The 21,556-nt window shown below is 40.5% G+C and overlaps 1 protein-coding gene across 1 annotated transcript in view; it reads left to right on the top strand.

The window, feature by feature from the left end:
• The window catches only part of LOC115423547 (myosin-11-like), a 30,521-nt gene extending 17,717 nt beyond the window's left edge, over window positions 1-12,804 (top strand). Inside the window, exons 15-28 of the mRNA XM_030140391.1 lie at window positions 757-901; window positions 1,734-1,940; window positions 2,034-2,138; window positions 4,177-4,329; window positions 4,411-4,659; window positions 5,142-5,354; window positions 5,435-5,647; window positions 6,780-6,941; window positions 8,316-8,444; window positions 9,168-9,256; window positions 9,897-10,020; window positions 10,359-10,567; window positions 12,438-12,546; window positions 12,628-12,804. Coding sequence (XP_029996251.1) covers window positions 757-901; window positions 1,734-1,940; window positions 2,034-2,138; window positions 4,177-4,329; window positions 4,411-4,659; window positions 5,142-5,354; window positions 5,435-5,647; window positions 6,780-6,941; window positions 8,316-8,444; window positions 9,168-9,256; window positions 9,897-10,020; window positions 10,359-10,567; window positions 12,438-12,546; window positions 12,628-12,804 — 2,284 coding nt within the window. The remainder of the gene's footprint in view (window positions 1-756; window positions 902-1,733; window positions 1,941-2,033; window positions 2,139-4,176; window positions 4,330-4,410; window positions 4,660-5,141; window positions 5,355-5,434; window positions 5,648-6,779; window positions 6,942-8,315; window positions 8,445-9,167; window positions 9,257-9,896; window positions 10,021-10,358; window positions 10,568-12,437; window positions 12,547-12,627) is intronic.
• The last annotated feature ends 8,752 nt before the right edge of the window (window positions 12,805-21,556 follow it).

Below are 21,556 nucleotides of genomic sequence, written 5' to 3'. Positions count from 1 at the left end.
TATATTATATTTTCACCTTAAATAGAGTTTTATCCCATGAGGAAAAGAGTGAAAAGATGCTTTAATGGAATGTGAAATTATCACAAATTTATAAGACACTGACAAAAGATGGAAACAAAAACAGGCTGACATGAAAAAGAGGATTTTTATAAAGTTAAATGAAATAGAAAACATGAAATTATTAAGCCAAAAATAGAAGTAAAACACATTAAATCTCACAAAAAACAAGCCATAACCTATGAATAAGTACTGAAATATTGTATTTAATAAGACAGTTAAAGCAGATCTGACTTAACAATAAAATCTCACAACAAGAAATATAGTTTAATAAATTATAGACAAGAATACATAAGAAATCCTGAAACAGTTTTACCCAATATAAGTACATTTTGCTGAAACAAATTGAATTCTTTAGCAAATTATTTATAATATCTTCCAGTTATAAAAAAAAATAAGTTGAAATCCTACTGTGTGTCTATAAAATTTGATGTGAGCTGCATTGTATGTATAAATGTATTACTACTGTTGATTATTTCTATTATTTGTCATCATTTTAGACCTTTTTAATATAGTTAATTCATTACTAAACAGTACAAAGCCTCTTCCTGAGATAAGTCTAACATTAAAATAGATCAGGGCGTCATCTGCAAACAGGTGAATAGTTCTGATCGTGAGCTTTTATGAATAATCCTCAGTATCATGTGCTGCTGTTGGTTGTATTGTGTTTTTTTGACCTCACATGTGTCTGACTGTCAGGGCGAAGCGTGAACAGGAAGTGGCCATGTTGAAGAGAGCCATAGAGGAGGAGGGGCGGAGCCACGAGGCCCAGGTCCAGGACCTGAGGCAGAAACACAACCAGGCTGTGGAGGAGCTGACGGAGCAGCTGGAGCAGGCCAAGAGGGTAAAAAAAAAAAAGAAACCATGGGACATTATTAAACAGTTAGCATGTATCGAAAAGTTCAAATATTTGTCAAAGTTTATGAAACATACAGAAAAAATTATTAGATCATCCCTTGTTTTCTTCAGTTTCTTGTTCATTTTAATGTCTGGTCCAACTAAAGGTCCATTTGTTTGGACAAATATAATGAGAACAACAAAAATAGCTCATAGTGGTTGAATTTCACAGCTGATATTTATCCATTTAACATGTTTTCTGGATAAAAACCCAAATCCCTTCAGTTCTTCCATCAGTATCTGTGTCATTGTACTGACAAAAACAGTGCTTTTATTCATTCCATGTTTTCTTTTCGGTCTGTTTTTAGTCACATGATACACACAGGAGTTAGGACTTGCTTGCATAACCATTGTTTTTGATGACTTTGGATGGTCTAAGCATTTTTTTTCCGCAATTGTATATCTCGGCTCTGTGAACTGTAGAAAAGTAGCATCATCTGTGCTACTTTTTGGCTGAAAATAACCCTAAATACCATAAAGAATAAATGAATTTTAACAATAACCATACATATCGTCCAAACAAAATATATAGAATTTTCTATTAGTGCATTTGATCTTTGAACTGTCTTATAGATGTGAAAAAATGCACTTGTACATAAACACACCATAAAGGTAAATGTATTAAATTCTATTTAATAACTGAGGATGTGATAAGAGATGTTTAAGAAATGGTTTAAACAAATGACTGATCTGATTGATATAAAATTAAAGTGAAACTGTATATAAAATAAAAAACACTTGAATGCAGACTTTAAGCGATGCACTCACCTGTGGTCCAGGTGAGGGTCGGTCTGGAAAAGGCCAAACAGGCTCTGGAGAAGGAAGCAGCAGATCTGAGCGCTGACCTCCGATCCCTGGCCAACGCCAAACAGGATGTAGAACACAAGAAGAAGAAAGTGGAGGCTCAGCTGAACGACCTCCACTCACGCTTCAACGAGAGCGAAAGGCAGAGGACGGAGCTGGGAGAGAAAATGTCCAAGATGACGGTGAGTCGCAAACCGTACAACATGTACGTACGAGAACGAAGAGGGAGACGCAGAAGCCGGAGGGGCTTTCCATTCATGTGTGTGATGTTTCAGATGGAGCTGGACAGTGTGACCAGTGTCCTGAACGAAGCAGAAGGAAAAAACATCAAACTGAGTAAAGACATCAGCAGTCTGAGCTCACAACTCCACGACACACAGGTGAGCAACGAGGAAGCACACTTTAGGATTTAAGTGTTATCGGACAAATGGAGTTAAAACACAGACAGTCCAAAGGTCATCATGTCCCTGTCAGTGTTTTAATAGTACACTGTAAAAAAAAAACAAAAAAACAGTAGTATTCTGGCAGCAGGGGTGCTGAAAAAAATACTGTAAAATCACAGAAAATAACCATCTCATGAACATATGGTAATTTTCCATAATTAAAATACAGTTTTTTGCCCTAACTTTACATGAGATTTTGCTTTTTTTTTTTGACTTTTTAATGTTTAATAGAGAATATTTTCATGTATTAAAACAATCCAATTCCCTATAAATATATATATAAATAATTTTCAGTGAGACTCAGTTGTCCAATCCACTGATAAAAACTGTATTTGGACAGTTTATCAGTGCTTATACATGTTATACATTCACAAAAATACATTTATTCAACATTTTTGTTGTGAAACCTCCTGTAATTACACAAGATATTTTTCAATTAACAAACAAGTCTGGTTCAACTGACAGAACTAATACTTCTGTTACCGTTAATTGTCAGTAATTTTATCTGGTTTTATTAATTTTTTTTTTTAAAGTATTAAACTTTAAATTAACAGTTTAATCTCATGAATAGAAAAGAAATATTTGTGAAATTACGATACATTTGCAAATGTATTTTAACTGTATTTTTCTGTGAAAAAAGAAAAAAAAATTCTTTTAAAAAAATGGAAATTTTATGGTTATTCACAGTTACAGTTTTTTCATGTTATTTTACATTTAACATGTAAAATCACAGTCTGTTTTTGTCATTTCATTAATATTTTCCTGCATCTTGAAAATACAGGAAAAATCTGTAAAATAAACAGTGAAAATTCTGTTAAATTACTTTTTTTTTTTTGCAGTATATATCTGATGTTTTTGATGCATTTTGCTGCTGTATGTGTGTAGAAACTGTTGGTAGTTTAATCTACAGCCATGCATCATGTTGTAAAAGATCATGTCTGAGAACCGTGTGTCTATAAAAAGTCAAGTTTTCATAAGTTTAGTAAAACACACATTGTATTTGACTGAATCCAAAAGTTTATTTACATTAAAGAGGAAAATTTTAGACTGAATCCACACAAACTGTCATGAAAATATTTGGGTATACTGTCATTAATTCTTAGCACACTGCATGAAGTGACTTTCAAGAAAGTAGAATAGCCTTGTTCCTGGAAAATATTATTTTTGCCTAAAAAGGCAAATTTACTTGACAAAAAGTATGTAATTTATGGAATTAGTTGGATACAATAATATATAACTTTTTTCATAAGGTATCCCAGCCAACATTGAGCTACATGTGCCCTTAAACACAGACAGACAAGAAAGGAAACGGTGCCGTTCATCATAACTTAAACTTTTAGCTTTTCTCTCTCTCTCAAAAAAATATCCATAAATTTCAATAAACAGACTAGAATCATATATCTATATAATGTTTGACAGTTACAAGAAGTTCCTTTGGTTGTCGTTCTAAGTAGAAGGTTCTGACATAACTCACCTACTTCCAAATGCACGGAGAAAGAAAGAAAACTCACCACAGGTCAAAAACTTCAGGAATAGAATAGAATAGAATAGATAGCCTTTATTGTCATTGTGTGTATAATGAAATTAGAAGTGCTATTCCAGTCAGCGCAACAATATTAATAAAACAGCAATACTTAAGAAAAAAATGGTAAAAACTTAAAATAAGATAAGAAAATACAATAAAAATTTTTACAAAAGTAAGTTCAGAATAGAGCTAAGTAGAATAAAAAATAGACAAAATATTAACAGTATGTATTACCTGTGTAAACAGCATGTATATCTATGAATTTCAGTTTATATAAATATGGTGCATTTATGTTTTGATAGATATTGCATAAATATTTCATAGTTATTGCAGAACATTTATAGAAACTCTTCAGTGTGTGAAACCCTGTGTTGTCTAAAGTCCTCATCAGGGTTTTGAACAGAATTAACTGCTTTATTTGTTCCTTCCTCTGTCGTCGTGGTCGTGCAGGAGCTGCTGGCAGAGGAAACCCGTCAGAAGCTGAACGTGTCAGGGCGTCTCCGTCAGATGGAGGAGGAGAGGAACAGCCTGGTGGAGCAGCTGGAGGAGGAGAGCGAGGTCAAGCGGAGCGTGGAGAGGCAGGTGTCCAGCCTCAACATGCAGGTGAGCGTCTGCAAACGGCTCCCAACGGCGCCACGACCCACCTTTGACCTCTGACCTTTTGACCTTCTGTCCATCCGCCAGCTGTCCGACTACAAGAAGAAGCTGGACGAGACGCTGGCGAACGTGGAGCTGCTGGAGGAGGGGAAGAAGCGTCTGCAGAGGGAGCTGGAGGCGGCCAACACCGACTACGAGGAGAAGGCGTCGGCCTACGACAAACTGGACAAGAGCCGAGGACGTGTTCAGCAGGAGCTGGAGGACGTCCTCATGGACCTGGACAACCAGCGGCAGCTTGTCTCCAACCTGGAGAAGAAGCAGAAGAAGTTCGACCAGGTACACATGAGACTAAAACACAGACACTGGGCCCTTTATCACAGTCCAGTCCTGTGTGGGGAAATCAGCACCTTGTACCAGGAAGAACAGATGCTGTGTTTAGAAAGTGGGCATTGAATGGATTAGAGAAAATTCAGGATTTAGATCTGCCTAACTCAAATAATATGTTATATGAAATTAGATGTAAATATGACATAGATAAAAAAATATTTCTTTAAATTCCTCAAGCTTCGAAATGATATTAGAACAAGCCAAAAGAATCTTTTAACCAGACCATTAATAACGGACTTGGAAAAAATAGTGTCCAAGGATAGTTTAAGTAAAGGCGCTATACCAGAGTTCTATAATTATTTATATAAATAATGTTATTTATATAATAATGTTAATAAATATATTGTCAAAAAACCACCTACATGAGTTCTTCTGCGTCTTCACTGTGTCGTGTGGATTTTCACCTCTCCTTTGTTGTTGTCGTTCTTCAGATGTTGGCAGAAGAGCGATCCGTCTCCTGTAAATTTGCCGAAGAGCGAGACCGGGCCGAGGCTGAGGCGAGGGAGAAGGAGACCCGGGTGTTGGCTCTGAGCCGAGCTCTGGAGGAGAACCAGGACGCCCTGGAGGAGGCCGAGAAGACCATCAAAGCCCTGAGGGTGGAGATGGAGGACCTGATGAGCTCCAAGGACGACGTGGGGAAGAACGTAAGAGGAAACCACAGAACCGTCAGAAAAAGACGGGTCTGACATTGAGCTCACACTTTTTCATCTGCGTCCGTCGTCAGGTCCATGATCTGGAGAAAGCCAAGCGAGGCCTGGAGACCCTGGTGGAGGAGATGAGGGCTCAGATGGAGGAGCTGGAGGACGAGCTGCAGGTGGCGGAAGACGCTAAACTCCGCCTGGAGGTCAACGGACAGGCCATGAAAAGTCAACACGAGAGGGAGATTCAGGCCCGAGACGAGATGGGAGAAGAAAAAAGGAAACAGCTGATCAAACAGGTTCAGTATCAGACAGTTCACATCCAGAGCAGAGGCGTTTTCACACATATTAACTGACGTTCACACTAAAAACAGACAGAAGACACACAGTACAACATAAAGTACCAGACTCAAACATATATAAACATGTATTATGTTCATTTTGTTGATCATTTTGTTCAGTTTGTTGATAGTTTTGTTTGTTTTGTTGATTATTTTGGTCATTTTTGTTCAATTTGTTTCATATTTTGTTTATTATTATTATTATTATTATTATTAGTAGTAGTAGTAGTAGTAGTAGTAGTAGTAGTATTTGTATTAGTATTAACGTCTATTTATCCAAGAAAAAATGACTCATTGAGGTTAAAAATCTCTTTTGTAACAGTGTTACAGCAGCAGAAGTTCCAGAAAGTAGAAATTTCCGCCATAATCCACATTAAAAACATACATAAAACACAGAATAAACCTCAGTGTTAAAACCTGACATAAAACACCAAATTCAAAACACACACAGAACACCACCAATAATTAAAGTCCTTAACGTTTACTACAGTGTTCCTTAAAAGTATCTCAAAGCAGAACCTGATTCATTGATTTAGAAAAACCTCTACATGCAGATTTATCCTTTTCCCATTTAAATAAAATGACTCATCAAACACATCAACAAAATGAAGAGAAATAAACAAAACAGACAAAAAATGAACAAATGAAGAAAATAAACAATAGAATGATCAAAATGACCAAGAATGCAAACAAAATCAACCAAAAATTTACAAAAGTGAAGAAATAATCAACAAAATGAAAAAAATAATCAATAAAACAAACAAAAGGAAAGGAAATCTTTGAAAAAAAAACCTGTCAAAATTGAAAATAATAAACCATATGTTGAAATGTTGTGCTTCCAGTCAGTGGAGTCATTGAACAGATTTCATTCCCAGTTCTGTTCTGACTTTCAGAACCAGACCAGAAACTATAATTATTGAAGTCATTCCAACTAAATATGATGGAAATGGAAATAAAATACATTTATAAATAAAATAATCCCAGTGTTTCAGTCTGTGTTTGTTCAACTCCATCTAAGAAGCTGAAGTCGAAAATATGTGAGCAAATCAGACGTTCTACATACTTAAAGTGACCTGTGACCTGTGTTCAGGTGCGTGAGCTGGAGGCAGAGCTAGAGGAGGAGAAGAAGCAGCGAGGCCAGGCATTGGCTGGAAAGAAGAAGATGGAGGGGGAGCTGAAGGACATGGAGGAGCAGCTGGAGGCCACGGGGCGGGGCCGCGAGGAGGCCGTCAAACAGCTGCGCAAGTTCCAGGTGCGTCAGTATACAAGGAAATACAGAGGAGAATGTGATGAGGAATGGTGATAAAACACAGAGAAAAGCTTTAATGTGGTGAGGAAGTGCATTTGGAAGACACCACAAAAATGAGTCAAACCAGGGAATGTCAAAGTTATTTTAGTTCAGGTTCCATATTCAGACCAGTGTGATCTCAAATGAGCCAAACCAGTAAAATGACAACATAATAACCTATAAACCAGGGCTGTCAAACTCATTTTACTTCAGTTCCTCATTCAGCCCAAACTGATCTGCAGTGGACCGGACCAGTAAAATAACAGCATAATAACCTGTAAATAATGACGACTCCAAACTTTTCTGTTTGTTTTACTGCAGTCAAAATTAAATTATGAGAATATGTACAGTTACAAAGTATTTAAACAAAATGATGTGAATAACCTGAGAAAACTGAGATTTCTTGAGAAAAATAAGCGCAATTCTAACAATATTACACCTCAACTTACCATTTCTACATGCGTACTACAGATTGGCTCTACAAAGGCACCAAATATTTAGTAACAGGAAGAATAATGTTCAGATTTTACTCACAAAAGTTCAGGCTTTTCACATTTTATTGTTAAAGAATAGTTTGTAAATGATAATATTTTCATAATTTAATATAAGTTTTTACACTAAAACTAAGAGAAAAATTTGGAGGTCATTATTTACAGGTGTAATGTAATATGTTTTTCACATTAAACTAAGAACATTTGGAGTCATTATTTACAGGTTATTGTGCTATTATTTTAGTTGAGATCACACTGGCCTGTACGTGGAACCTGAACTAAAATGAGTTCCACATCCTTGACTGTTAATATCTGAAGTGTGATTTTTGCGGTTTGCAAATTCATCCCAGGGCCGGACTGGAAATTTTGATGGGCTGGATTTGGCCCCCGGGCCAAATGTTTGACACCCCTGCTATAAACAATGACAATTCCAAACTTTTCTCTGTGTTTTAGAGTAAAATTAGATGATGAAAATATGTACAGTTTATCATTTACACATGTTCATTACAACGTACAGATCACAGTGGAACTAAACGTACACAAAACTTTTAATAACAGACAGAAGATTGGTTAAATTACACTTCTGTTAAGACATTTCATGTTCTTATTTGTTCAGTTTATTCACATTTTTTGTGAAAGGGTAGTTCGTAAATGTAAGTGTCTTTATGTCATTTTACTTTTCACACTGAAACAAAAAGAACAAATTTGCAGTTGTCATTATTTGTAGGTTATTATGAGAGTTTTTGGGTCTGAACTGGTCTGGTTTTGGCCCCTGAACTGCAGTGAGTCTGACATCCTGGCTTGAGTCTCAGTGTCAGTGCTGTATGTGCTGCTTGTTCCTGCGCAGGCCCAGGTCAAGGAGCTCCAGAGAGACCTGGACGAGTCCCGTTTGGCCCAGAAGGAGCTGGTGTCCTCAGCCCGGGAGGCAGAACGCAAAAGCAAAACCATGGAGGCCGAGATGGTCCGCCTGCACGAGGTCAGAGCCGACTGGAACGAGGACTAGTTAGTTAGATGGGGTTAGTTAACCTGGAGAATGGAGTTAGTTAACCTGGAGGATAGAGTTAGTTAACCTGGAGGATGGTAGTTAGTTAACCTGGAGGATAGAGTTAGTTAACCTGGAGGATAGTAGTTAGTTAACCTGGAGGATAGAGTTAGTTAACCTGGAGGATAGAGTTAGTTAACCTGGAGGATAGTAGTTAGTTAACCTGGAGGATAGAGTTAGTTAACCTGGAGGATAGTAGTTAGTTAACCTGGAGGATAGTAGTTAGTTAACCTGGAGGATAGAGTTAGTTAACCTGGAGGATAGAGTTAGTTAACCTGGAGGATAGTAGTTAGTTAACCTGGAGGATAGAGTTAGTTAACCTGGAGGATAGAGTTAGTTAACCTGGAGGATAGAGTTAGTTAACCTGGAGGATAGTAGTTAGTTAACCTGGAGGATAGTAGTTAGTTAACCTGGAGGATAGAGTTAGTTAACCTGGAGGATAGAGTTAGTTAACCTGGAGGATAGTAGTTAGTTAACCTGGAGGATAGTAGTTAGTTAACCTGGAGGATAGAGTTAGTTAACCTGGAGGATGGAGTTAGTTAACCTGGAGGATGGAGTTAGTTAGATGGTAGTTAGTTAACCTGGTTAAGCAGTTAGTATAAATGATGTCATATCACCTGAACTGGTTCACTTCCTGAACCTCTCCGTCTTCTTCAGATGTTGGCGGCAGCTGAAAGAGCTCGTAAACAGGCGGAAACAGAACGAGATGAACTGCACGAAGAACTGACCAGTAACTCATCTGGAAAGTAAGAAAACACATAAAAGAAGTAAAAAAATAAAAAAAACCCACAAGATCAGACATATTAGAAACAGAATGTGTTCCATGGTGACACACGCCTGGATGGTCGAGAAGTTTAGCATTAAACAAAACAAATGTGTTTTGTTTTGTTATTTATTCTTGTTAAAAATAAAGAAAAAATATTCATTTGCATTTGTTTGTGTTTGTCTGATGCAGCAGGAAACACAAAGATGTCTGATTTTTCTTCCACCACTGTGGGTTTGATGCTGTGACTGGTGGCTGATGTGTAATAATGATGAACCAGGACTGAAAATGCTAAACTGCAGTTTTTTCTGTCTTGGTTTTATTAAAGTATTAAACTAAAGGACTCAGAGCGGAGCCCTGACTGATGGTTCAACTAAGACTTCTATGTGAACGATGTGCAATGAGTTGTGCAATAATCTTCTGTTTTTGCAACAACAATGCAATATTTGTTCAGTATTTTTCAAAACATAAATGAACTATTTTTAATAAATTTGAGTTCATAGATATATGTACTGTTTTCATGGGTAATACGCACTGTTAAGACTTATTACATGGTTATTAATCAGTATTAGCACATTATTCCCCTGTTATTACTGAGCTGATGTGGACTCCCACATCATCAGGTCTCTGCTGTCGGATGAAAAACGCCGTCTGGACGCTAAGATCAGCCAGTTGGAGGAGGAGCTGGAGGAGGAGCAGGCCAACGTGGAGAGTCTGAACGACCGCCTGAGGAAGAGTCAGCAGATGGTACGAACACCGCAGTCACCAGGGACGACCGAGCCCGCTCAGTTCAGGGACCAAATGTAGGATAATAGGATCTAAAACTGTGGAAAGACTTTAATAACATGATGAACAAGTTTACATCTACAAAGTATCCTTAAAAATGTGAATTACAAATACACAAAACATTTAGTAACAGACAAAATATTGTTCAAACGGACATGTTTGACACCCCTGATCTAAACCAGATACATTAAAATCAGCGTGGAGTGCATCAAACTGTAAACACATGGAAATGAAAGCAGGGTTTGTACCATGTGACCTCCTTAAACCTGTGGTTAAACACCTGGTTGTGGTTCTTTCAGGTGGAGCAGATGGGGGCGGAGCTAGCGGCCGAGCGGGCGTCGTCCCAGAGTAAGGAGGGGTCGAGGCAGCAGCTGGAGCGGCAGAACCGAGAGCTGAAGGCCAAGCTGACGGAGATGGAAGGACAGGGCCGATCCAAACTCAAAGCCTCTGTCGCCGCCCTGGAGGCCAAGCTGAGGGAGGTGGAGGAGCAGCTGGAAGCGGAGAGCAGGTGAGGACGCACCTGGAGATGCAGATACAGAGACTAGAAAAAAAAAAAAAACAGTCTGGAGCAGGTGGGGACACACCTGCAGATACAGTGCAGGGCTGTCCAACCCTGGTCCTCCAGATCCACTCTCCTGCATGACAGATAGATGTATCCAATGTATAGATGTTAGATGTATCCGTCCTCCTGCACACCTGACGGTCGTTATCATTCCTCTGCAGAACTGGATGATGGTTTATCATTTGAATCAGGTGTGTGGAGGAATACATCTAAAACATGCAGGATAGAGGCTCTGGAGGACCAGGACTGGACAGCCCCGGTCTAGAGAAACATCTACAGCGTCTACACAAACATCTAGAGCAGTGTTTCCCAACCAGTGTGCTGCGACAGATATGTGTGCCGTGAGAAATCATCAGGTGTGCCGTGGAAGATTATCCAGTTTCACCTGATTGATACTGAAAGTGAGCAGTGTGATACAGATACATACGACTGCACGCACCAGTGATCCACTCTACTACAGCAGTAGTCTCCTGGTTCCCTTTGCAAAATGAAGGTGACAGTGAACCGGCCCCGATGTGGTGCATTCTGCTGATAAAGCCCCCCTCACTAGTGATGCCTGGATTGGCGGGTTACTCACGAACTCAGGGTATCGGGTTGACATATGGGACATATACCTCCCATACAGAGGTGTTTGTGTCAGACTGCAGTGGAAGCTCCTCTGACCCTAAAATGACTCCCATTAAATGCTCAAATCTGTTCAGTTGTTTTCATTTCATTGACTCCAAATGTGTTGGAACACGTTCATCTCTCAGACCAGTTGGTTCAGAATCAGTTTGATCCCAGATCAGTGGACTGGATGTTGTTCACTTCTCCTCCGTTCCCGTGTCTGTGTTTGTTCATTCCATCTCTGCTCAGTGCATTTGTCCGTAGACGCTCAGCGTCCATGCACTTCAATGGGACTGAGTGGAACTGGTTTAAAACCACTACAGACTGGACCAGCACTGGACACATGACACCTGTCGTCCGAACGCTCGGTGTCTCTGGGGGTGAATGGAGCTGTGGGTGGAGCTGTGGGCGGAGCTCAGCTGGGCCGGACGCCAGGCTTCCATGTGCTGATTGGAGGATGGGTCCAAAGGCTGAATGCGGTTTGATTGACAGCTGTTTTCAGATCTGCTCCTTCACTGACACAGTTCAGTTTAATACCGTCACACATTCTGCTGTGGAATCACAGAAACCAAATGAACTGTTCATTTACTGACCTGAAAGAAAACACAACCACTGGACGAACTGGGCTACATTTAACAGAATTTCAACGTTTTCTTGTTTAGTTGGTACGATAAGGAAACGGAGGATTTTCTGAAAAAGGAACAGAGGACGAATTTATGTTTAAAGAACTGGACTGGGTTTTTTTTGATGTAAGCGACACAGAACTTCCCCTGTCTGACAGACCAGCAGCCACCACTGCTCCCATACTATTATACGACGGACCTCAGTCCATAAGCTGGAGGGTCCGTCTGAGGGGTCGCTGATTCACCCCTCTCAGCTTTCTTGATCCAAATATCCTGCGACAATATCGCCCATGCACCCCTGATGTGCTCCCCCCACTCGGAAGAGTGTCCGGTGACTGCTGCTGTGGAGTTCCCCATTCTGGAAAACTAAGTTCTTTCAGTTCTGTTCCGTTTGTCCACAACTGACTGTTTGTATGTGAGGTGGACTGTTCAACACTGACTGATTTAAAGATGAAAAAAGAGACAGACTCACAACTGATGAGGAACAGTCATGTGTGTGTGTCTTCAATTCCTGCAAGAATATCAGCTCTGTGTTCAACTATTTCTTTAAATATTGCGTTTTGTGTTCATGTGCTGATGATGTTCAGGGAGCGACAGGCCAACGCCAAGAACCTGCGTCAGAAGGAGAAGAAGCTGAAGGACTTTGTGCTTCAGATGGAGGATGAGCGGAAACAGGCTCAGCAGTTCAAAGACCAGGTAGAGCCCCGCCCCCGTCTGTTCCACCTGTCGAACGCTGGCAGCGGACGAGGGTAAACGGCTGCTGTTTTCACTGTTCAGGCGGAGAAAGGAAACATCCGGCTGAAGCAGCTGAAGCATCAGCTGGAGGAGGCGGAGGAGGAGGCGCAGAGGATGGCGGCGGCCCGCAGGAAGCTGCAGAGGGAGCTGGAGGAGGCGGGGGAGGCCAACGACACCCTGAGCAGGGAGGTGTCTGCACTGAAGAGCAAACTGAGGTGAGGAGGGGGCGGAGTCAGAGGAGGGGGAGGAGTCAGAAAAACAGGAAATAAAGCTTGATGTGAGATTCGGCCGCAGATGTTTCAGACCAAGTTACATGAACAGAGAGGGGAATAAAACCAGGATTAAACTCAGGAGATCTGGACTAAATATAAACCTGGATCAGGAAGAAAATTCTAAATGCAAATAATTTAAAATTAATTTAATCATTAAAAAACAATTTTGTTCCGTTTTGAGATCAAGATTTGTATCTTTGAAGTGTTTGGAGGTAAAGTCAAACTGGAAATGAGAAAAATATTGTCTGACCCAAAGTTTAGGATGGGAGTAAATGTACTCATCTAATTTGCATATTGTGACATCACGCGGCGGCAGCCATATTGGACTGCATACATATTTACGTGGAAGTTTTCTTTGTGGTTTTGTTTTTTGTCATCTTATCCTTAAAGTAAATGAACATAAACTTTAGTAGAAAGTAAAATGCAGTAAGTTTAAGAAGCTTTTTAGCCAAATCTGTCCTTATCTGTTCAAACTAAAACTAAATAAACTTTAACAAAAAGTGAAATAAAAATAATACTAAAGTAAAATAAAATAAAGGTAGACATAAAATATGAGTAGACATAATATTAACAGTGTATATCTGTGAATGAGTGTATGTAAAAATAATGCATTTATGTTTGAAAATCCACATTTTCTAGCAGAGGTTGTAAAAAGTGTCAGTGTTGTTTAATAGACCTGTAAAAGTAACTAAAAAAATGAAATATTCTGCAGAAATTACTGCCATAAGCTGTAACACAGACCGAATAATCAATAAATTAATAAACTAGAAAAGCACTCTGAGAGCGCAGACCTCCGCCAAGGCAGATCAGTGCCCCCCCCCCCCGATCACCACCAAAATTTAATCATTTGTTCCTTGTGCCAGTATCAATATTTCCTGAAATTTTCATCCAAATCTGTCCATAACTTTTTGAAAGATCCGGATCAGTCTTTGCCATTTGATAGAACACCCCATTGTAAACCCCTGAGTCAAATTGCATGAGATTTGCACAGTTCCCCCATATTGTGATTTCCACCATAAATATTAGTCCCATATTTATTTTACCTATATTTTAAGATTCCTTGACCATGAAAACATACCATTAGCAACTGGATTCATAATTATATCCTTATTAGTTCAGTAGTTATTCACGAAAATCACATTTCTCGTAATGGCGGTTTTCTTCTGGCTCTAGCTCCTGAAGTATTAAAGCTACATGAAATCCGGTGGCATACTCCCGATGCGGAACTGACTGAGCTACACGATGGCGCTTGTCAGAAATTTCTACCTTTAATATTAAAGGCACAGTAGGCCAAAAAGTAAGGGCACCCCCATTTTTTATATAAATTGAGATAAAATCCGCCTTCTGGATCAGATCCGGATCAGCCTTTGAAATGTGATAGAGGACCCCATTGTCAATTCCTGAGTGAAATTTCATGAGTTTTGGTCAATAATTAAGCGAGATATTGGGAAACGAAAATTTTGGCCCCATTTACCACAATGTTAACGAAAATTTCAAAGTGATCCAGAATCCAGGATTTCTTCCGGATCACCCCCAAAAGTTAATCATTTCTTCCTTATCCCATTTCCAACAAACCCTGAAAATTTCATCCAAATCTGTCCATAACTTTTTGAGTTGTGTAGCACGCTAACGGACAGACAAACCCTGGCATAAACAGAACCTCCTGGTGGAGGTAATAAAAACAGTCTGAGGGGTCACTAAAGGTCAAATATACACAGAAAAAACCATTTATTATGGAGACAAACTCATAACTTCTGTTGTTTCCACTCAGATAAAGTGTTTTTGTCATCCTGTAAAACATGAGGCTTATTTCCTTTCATTGTGCTGATGTTACAGTTTCATCTGATGGAGTTCTTGTCTTTGTCTAAACGTTCACATTCGTCTCCATTCTTTGTATTTTAGTTGAATGTTCTAATGTGCGCGGTCTCCTTCTATTTCCTCCTTTTCCTCCTTTTTTCCGCCTCCTGCTTCAGACACTTCTGACCTCCGCCTTCTTCGAACGTTCTTCCTCCTGTTGGGGTTTAGATTTCAGGGCCTTTAACTGTTCTTTCACCTGCTCCTCCTCTCCTTCACCTCCTTCTGACGCTCCTCTTCCTCCTCTGTCTCTTCCTCCTGGTGGCGTTCCCAGGCGTGGAGGAGGAGGAGGCGGCGGCGAGGGGGGGTACGTCAGTCCTGCACCTCGGAGCGGCGGCGGCGGCGGTCTGGGAGGGGGGAGCAGCTACAGGAGCAGCCTGGGGCTCGGAGGAGGAGGAGGAGCCGGAGGAGGAGCCGGAGGAGGAGCTGGAGGAGGAGCAAGCGTCAGCAGGAGGAGCTTCAAAGAGAACTCAGTCGACGCCCACGATGACGATGAGGCTCCGCCCCTGTCGCCACTGAATCTGGATCGCCGTGGAGACGCCTACAGCCCCGATGAGTAGAAGAACCAAGACCTGAACCTGGACCCAGACCAAGACCAGGACCAAGACCCAGACCAGGACCCCAACCTGCACCAGGACCAAGACCTGGACCAGGACCTGGAGCTGTACCAGGATCTGAACCTGGACGAGGACCAAGACCTGGACCAGGACCAGGACCTGGAGCTGCACCAGGACCAGGACTAGGACCATGACCAAGACCCAGACCAGGACCTGGACCCGGACTCAGACCTGTACCAGGACCTGGAGCTGTACCAGGATCTGAACCTGGACGAGGACCAAGACCTGGACCAGGACCAGGACCTGGAGCTGCACCAGGACCAGGACTAGGACCATGACCAAGACCTGTACCAGGACCTGGACCCGGACCCAGACCTGTACCAGGACCTGGAGCTGTACCAGGATCTGAACCTGGACGAGGACCAAGACCTGGACCAGGACCAGGACCTGGAGCTGCACCAGGACCAGGACTAGGACCATGACCAAGACCTGTACCAGGACCTGGACCCAGACCTGTACCAGGACCTGAACCTGGACTATGACCAAGACCAGTACCAGGGCCTGGAGTTGTACCAGGACCTGGACCCAGACCCGGACCCAGACCAGAACCAGGACCAGGACTCCTCCACTGACCCTCATATTATTGGATTTTATTTCATACAAACAAAAGATAGAAAAGTCCAAGTATGAGTGGAGCGTCTGTCAGACACACACGACCATGAATGAAGAATTCGGATGAAAAAGGAAGTTGTGTTTGAATTCAGGCTTTAGAGCCAAACGGCCGCAGCGTCAGCTGAAACGTCCCAACCAAGGTCATCAGTAGAAAAACATCTGCAGGAAAAATCCCAGTTTCAGCTTCTTCAGTTTGTTGCTTCAGATAAAAACCCACATGTTCTGTTGTTTTGCAAGAAATAATGCAACAATTGAAGGGAAAAAATAAAGTGAAAACAAGAATTTCTGCTTTTTAAACCCAGAATGTGGGAAAGAAAAAAGAAAAGGGTGAAAAGCTAAAAGAAAACAAGTGGTTCCATCAAACAACAGGTAATTAAAGAGTTAAACAGTAAAAAAGACCACATTTTGGGATGAGTTGATGCTTCAGAATTTTAAAAAAAATATCAAATGCATTGAAATTTAAATATGTGGCTCTGCAGGTAATAATTCAACAATTTAGGATTAAAAACAAATAAAATGAGTGTTTCGATCCAACAGCTCCAACACCTGATCAGCCAGTTTTTATGGTTAAAAAAAACACACCAAATTTTGTGATGAGTTGATGCTTTTGCAATTAAAAAAACACATTAAAATCAAACTATATTTGCATTTTCAGGCATTAAGACAAAAATGTAGGATTAAAAACTAAAAGAAAAAGGTTATTTCCATTAAATTACAGTTAACCTTTTTTTTGTTGTAAAAATGACAAAACTTTATTCGTGGTTTGATGCTTCATGAAAAAAAAACAACAACTTCAAAATACAAAAATCAAAATGTATTTTCATCTGCAAGAAAATGAAGTCATTTTCAATTAATTTCAACCATTTGGAAAGAAAATTGTGAACATATAAATCAAATATTCAAACTGAACATGTAGTTTCTCAGATGGGATTTTTGAAACGTCTCAAAAACACATTAAATAAATAAATAAAATCTCATTAAAATTAAATAGAACATTAACATATATCTTAGTGTCCGATCATTAATGCACACAATTTAAGGAAAAAATGGACAAAACAGGAAATGTGCGCTATGGTTGAAAATATTTGGAGACAAACCATCTGAAATGAAACCTGTAGAACAGAATCGATCTAAAACAGCAGAAGGGCACGTCCACTAACTCCAGCTGGAATGACTGTAACTCTGAAATGAACCCGTTCTAAATGAAAACATGTCCGTGTTTCGCAGGTTTGTTCTCCATGCACTGAAAGATACTTTAGTCGAGGTGAACCAACGCAAAATAGCAAAAAAAGGACATTTACAGGTTTTTAGTTCAATAGTTCAGGACAGAAAAGACTGAAAAGTTCCAGAACAGTTCGTCACGTCGGAGCGTCTGATGATCCAAAGCTTCATGTCGTTGCATTTTCTTCTAAATCTGAATATTTTCTTCTTCTTTTTTTTGTTGAATGTGAACTGCAGACGTACAGTTCCAGGACATGAAAGCAGACATTTGACAGACGAAATAGAAAAAATAACACATATAACAAAGAAGCAGAGCAGATTATGAGGCTTTTCTTCAGTTTTTGCTTCTTTCCACAGTTTTTCTTTTGTTTCCTGTTTAAATAAACACAGACATCCTGACTTTTATGATTCTAGTAACATTGAACACATGGTGAAATTATTGAACTTTATTATAATAAACCTCATTATTTCAGAGGAATTTTGCGCAGCGAGCACCAGTCTGACCTTAAATTCCACTCATTCACAGTAAAAACACAGAAAACGACGGTGAAAATGGGTTATTTTTAATATTTTCACGTTCTTTGTTATCGTCTCCATTTATTTTCCTCTTGTTTTATTTTTGAGGATTTATTCGATGGTTTCGCTGTATTCGCAGACAAATGTCAAACAAAAACCAGTTGAATTAGCTGATGTTTTCCAGATTGTTTTTATCGGATGTATTAAAGGTGGTGTGTGAACTCTGCCATTAAACCGCTGCCAAACCACAAGTGTGTGTTTGAGTCTTCAGAAATAAAAGAACAAACGTCTGCATTAAGGCTGAAGTGACTTTTTGTCATTTCTCATATCAGTAACAGCCCAAAAAAACAAAGCAAACCAACAAAACAAACGACCACAAGCATCTGAGTCCTGAGCAGAGCACACAGACCACAAACCACTGAAGGTTCTGGACGATTCCCAAGTCTGAGCTCATGTGAAGGAGCTGAGCTGTGAGGAGATACACGAGGGTCAAGTCATGTGGTTCTGGAGGGACTACCCGACTACATCTGATACTCTGATTCCAAAAGTATTTAAGCTACAGACACGAATAATGCATCATTTTAAAGGTGTTAACTAGTACTTGAATACTTAAGTACTAGTACTTAAGTAACTACTTAATTCAATATGTTTAGACTTCTTCTTCTTCTCCTTCTTCTCCTCCTCCTTCTTCTTCTCCTCCTCCTTCTTCTCCTCCTCCTCCTTCTTCTCCTCCTCCTTCTTCTTCTCCTTCTTCTTCTCCTTCTTCTCCTCCTTCTTCTCCTCCTTCTTCTTCTCCTCCTCCTTCTTCTCCTCCTTCTTCTCCTCCTCCTTCTTCTTCTTCTCCTTCTTCTTCTCCTCCTCCTTCTTCTTCTCCTTCTTCTTCTCCTCCTCCTTCTTCTCCTCCTCCTTCTTCTCCTCCTCCTTCTTCTTCTTCTCCTCCTCCTTCTTCTTCTCCTTCTTCTTCTTCTCCTTCTTCTCCTCCTTCTTCTTCTCCTTCTTCTTCTTCTCCTCCTTCTTCTCCTCCTCCTTCTTCTTCTCCTTCTTCTCCTTCTTCTTCTTCTCCTCCTTCTCCTTCTTCTCCTCCTTCTTCTTCTCCTTCTTCTCCTCCTTCTTCTTCTCCTCCTTCTCCTCCTCCTTCTTCTCCTCCTCCTTCTTCTTCTCCTCCTCCTTCTTCTTCTCCTTCTTCTTCTCCTTCTTCTTCTCCTCCTCCTTCTTCTCCTCCTCCTTCTTCTCCTCCTCCTTCTTCTCCTCCTCCTTCTTCTTCTCCTTCTTCTTCTTCTCCTCCTTCTTCTCCTCCTCCTTCTTCTTCTCCTTCTTCTTCTCCTCCTCCTTCTTCTCCTTCTTCTTCTTCTTCTCCTCCTTCTCCTTCTTCTCCTCCTTCTTCTTCTCCTTCTTCTCCTCCTTCTTCTTCTCCTCCTTCTCCTTCTTCTCCTCCTTCTTCTTCTTCTCCTCCTCCTCCTTCTTCTTCTCCTCCTTCTCCTCCTCCTCCTTCTTCTTCTCCTTCTTCTCCTCCTTCTTCTCCTCCTTCTTCTCCTCCTTCTTCTTCTTCTCCTCCTCCTCCTTCTTCTCCTCCTCCTTCTTCTTCTTCTCCTCCTCCTCCTTCTTCTCCTCCTTCTTCTTCTTCTCCTCCTCCTTCTTCTTCTCCTCCTTCTTCTTCTCCTTCTTCTTCTCCTCCTCCTCCTTCTTCTTCTCCTTCTTCTTCTCCTCCTTCTTCTCCTCCTCCTCCTCCTTCTTCTTCTCCTCCTTCTTCTTCTCCTTCTTCTCCTCCTTCTTCTCCTCCTTCTTCTTCTTCTCCTCCTTCTTCTTCTCCTTCTTCTCCTCCTTCTTCTCCTCCTTCTTCTTCTTCTCCTCCTTCTTCTTCTTCTCCTCCTCCTTCTTCTTCTTCTCCTCCTCCTTCTTCTTCTCCTCCTTCTTCTTCTCCTTCTTCTTCTCCTCCTCCTCCTTCTTCTCCTCCTTCTTCTTCTTCTCCTCCTCCTTCTTCTTCTCCTCCTTCTTCTCCTCCTCCTCCTCCTTCTTCTCCTCCTTCTTCTCCTCCTCCTCCTCCTCCTTCTTCGTTAAATGAACTTGTTGGGGTTTACAGCAGAGTTTTGGAAGGAGTTCTGTCTTTAATCCTGACCTGTGTTTGTTCTGTGGGACTTTTACTGAACACAAAACTGGAGCATTTAACACAATGTCTGATATTCTGTTCAATAATCTGACAAACTGTAAAAGTATAAAGAGTCAGTGTTCGTCAGTTCAAGGGTTCGTCTGTGGAACGATCTGGATCCAAACTGGAAAAGGCTTCTTCAGTTTGTGCATTTCAAATATGTACAAATCCAGTTTAATAACAACATATAGAACATGAGCTGAAAAACTGAACATCTACTTCGAATAGAGAAGAATGTTTCAAAGAACATACTGTGTACTTTTATTTGTAATTAGTTAATTAACACAGACTGTCATGATTAGGAGATATTACCACATTTATTAATAATTGTACTCGTAGTAAATAATTAAAGTGCATATAAATATTACAGTTTCTATTAAAATATGTTGATTATGCAAATGAGAGAGAGAGAGAGAGAGAGCACTTAACCCTTTCATGCATGAATTATGAAAAAAAGTATCAAGGTTTTTTTAAAGATTGATTTTATTTCTCAAAATTAGGCTAAAGTTGAAATGCATTTTGAATTTTTATTTTTTTAAATATGATTTTATTAAGAAGATATTGAACCTCCTGAGACCCAGGAAAGTACAGGTCTGGGCTTTTTTAATTAAATAATTACCTATATTAGAAACATCATGATGCAACAGTTTTTTCAGATGCTTTTTTTAACTATGGAATGTCCTCTGTGGTAGAGCGTTTTTGGGTTTTTTTGTATGAAGCTCTGAAACTGTGGACAGTAAACCCACAGCTGGGTCTTACAGGTGAACTGTATCAGGTCACAGAGCGTCCACGTTCTACAGCTGAGATGATCCTTTGTGCTGCTGTGGGTCTGTACAGACTGACCACATGTGGTCTGGAGAAGATTACCTTCAGAACCTTTTGGAAAGTGAGTTTAAACCATGTGTCCACAAATGAGGACGTCCTGCATGAAAGGGTCGATCTAACTTCACTGACTTTTCTCTGAACTTTTGTAAATTTGCTCCTCCTACAGTTTCAAACTTTGAACACTGACTTTATTTCATAGTTTTTAACATAAAACACGTTTCCTTCACTGAACTTTTCCAATCTTGTACATTCACTCCCAGACACAGAAGTCCAGCTCAGAAATGTTATTTATTCATGGAAAACCTAAAAAAGTGCCTCCTCCTCTTCTTCCTCCTCCTCTTCCTCCTCCTCCTCCTCTTCCTCCTCCTCCTCCTCTTCTTCCTCCTCCTCCTCTTCTTCCTCCTCCTCCTCCTCTTCTTCCTCCTCCTCCTCTTCCTCCTCCTCCTCCTCCTCTTCTTCCTCCTCCTCCTCTTCCTCCTCCTCTTCTTCCTCCTCCTCCTCCTCCTCCTCTTCTTCCTCCTCCTCCTCTTCCTCCTCCTCCTCTTCCTCCTCCTCCTCCTCTTCCTCCTCCAAACCAAACTAAGCCTCCACAGATCCTCTGCTCATTTCCAGGTGTTTGTGGAAGGACTGGACAGACTGAACATTAGCTTCTGTTCCTACCGTGGGCCAGTGGACACAGTGACTCCACATGTGAATCAGAACCCACACAGATCACATCTATGACATTTACTGCATTTCCTCAAATACAAACAGGTGCTTTCAGAAGAACCGGCTCATCCAGGGTCAGGCATGAAACAGTTCAAGTGGACAAACTACTCCTGTCCTGTGCAAACCACTTCATAATTCCACATTTTCCTGCTTCAACTTCATAAATTCAACATTACAATCAGAACCAGGGGGTTCAGACA

Source organism: Sphaeramia orbicularis, chromosome 8 (assembly GCF_902148855.1).
Source record: "Sphaeramia orbicularis chromosome 8, fSphaOr1.1, whole genome shotgun sequence".
NCBI classification, from domain to species: Eukaryota; Metazoa; Chordata; class Actinopteri; order Kurtiformes; family Apogonidae; genus Sphaeramia; species Sphaeramia orbicularis.
This window is presented reverse-complemented; position numbering and strand designations above follow the sequence as displayed.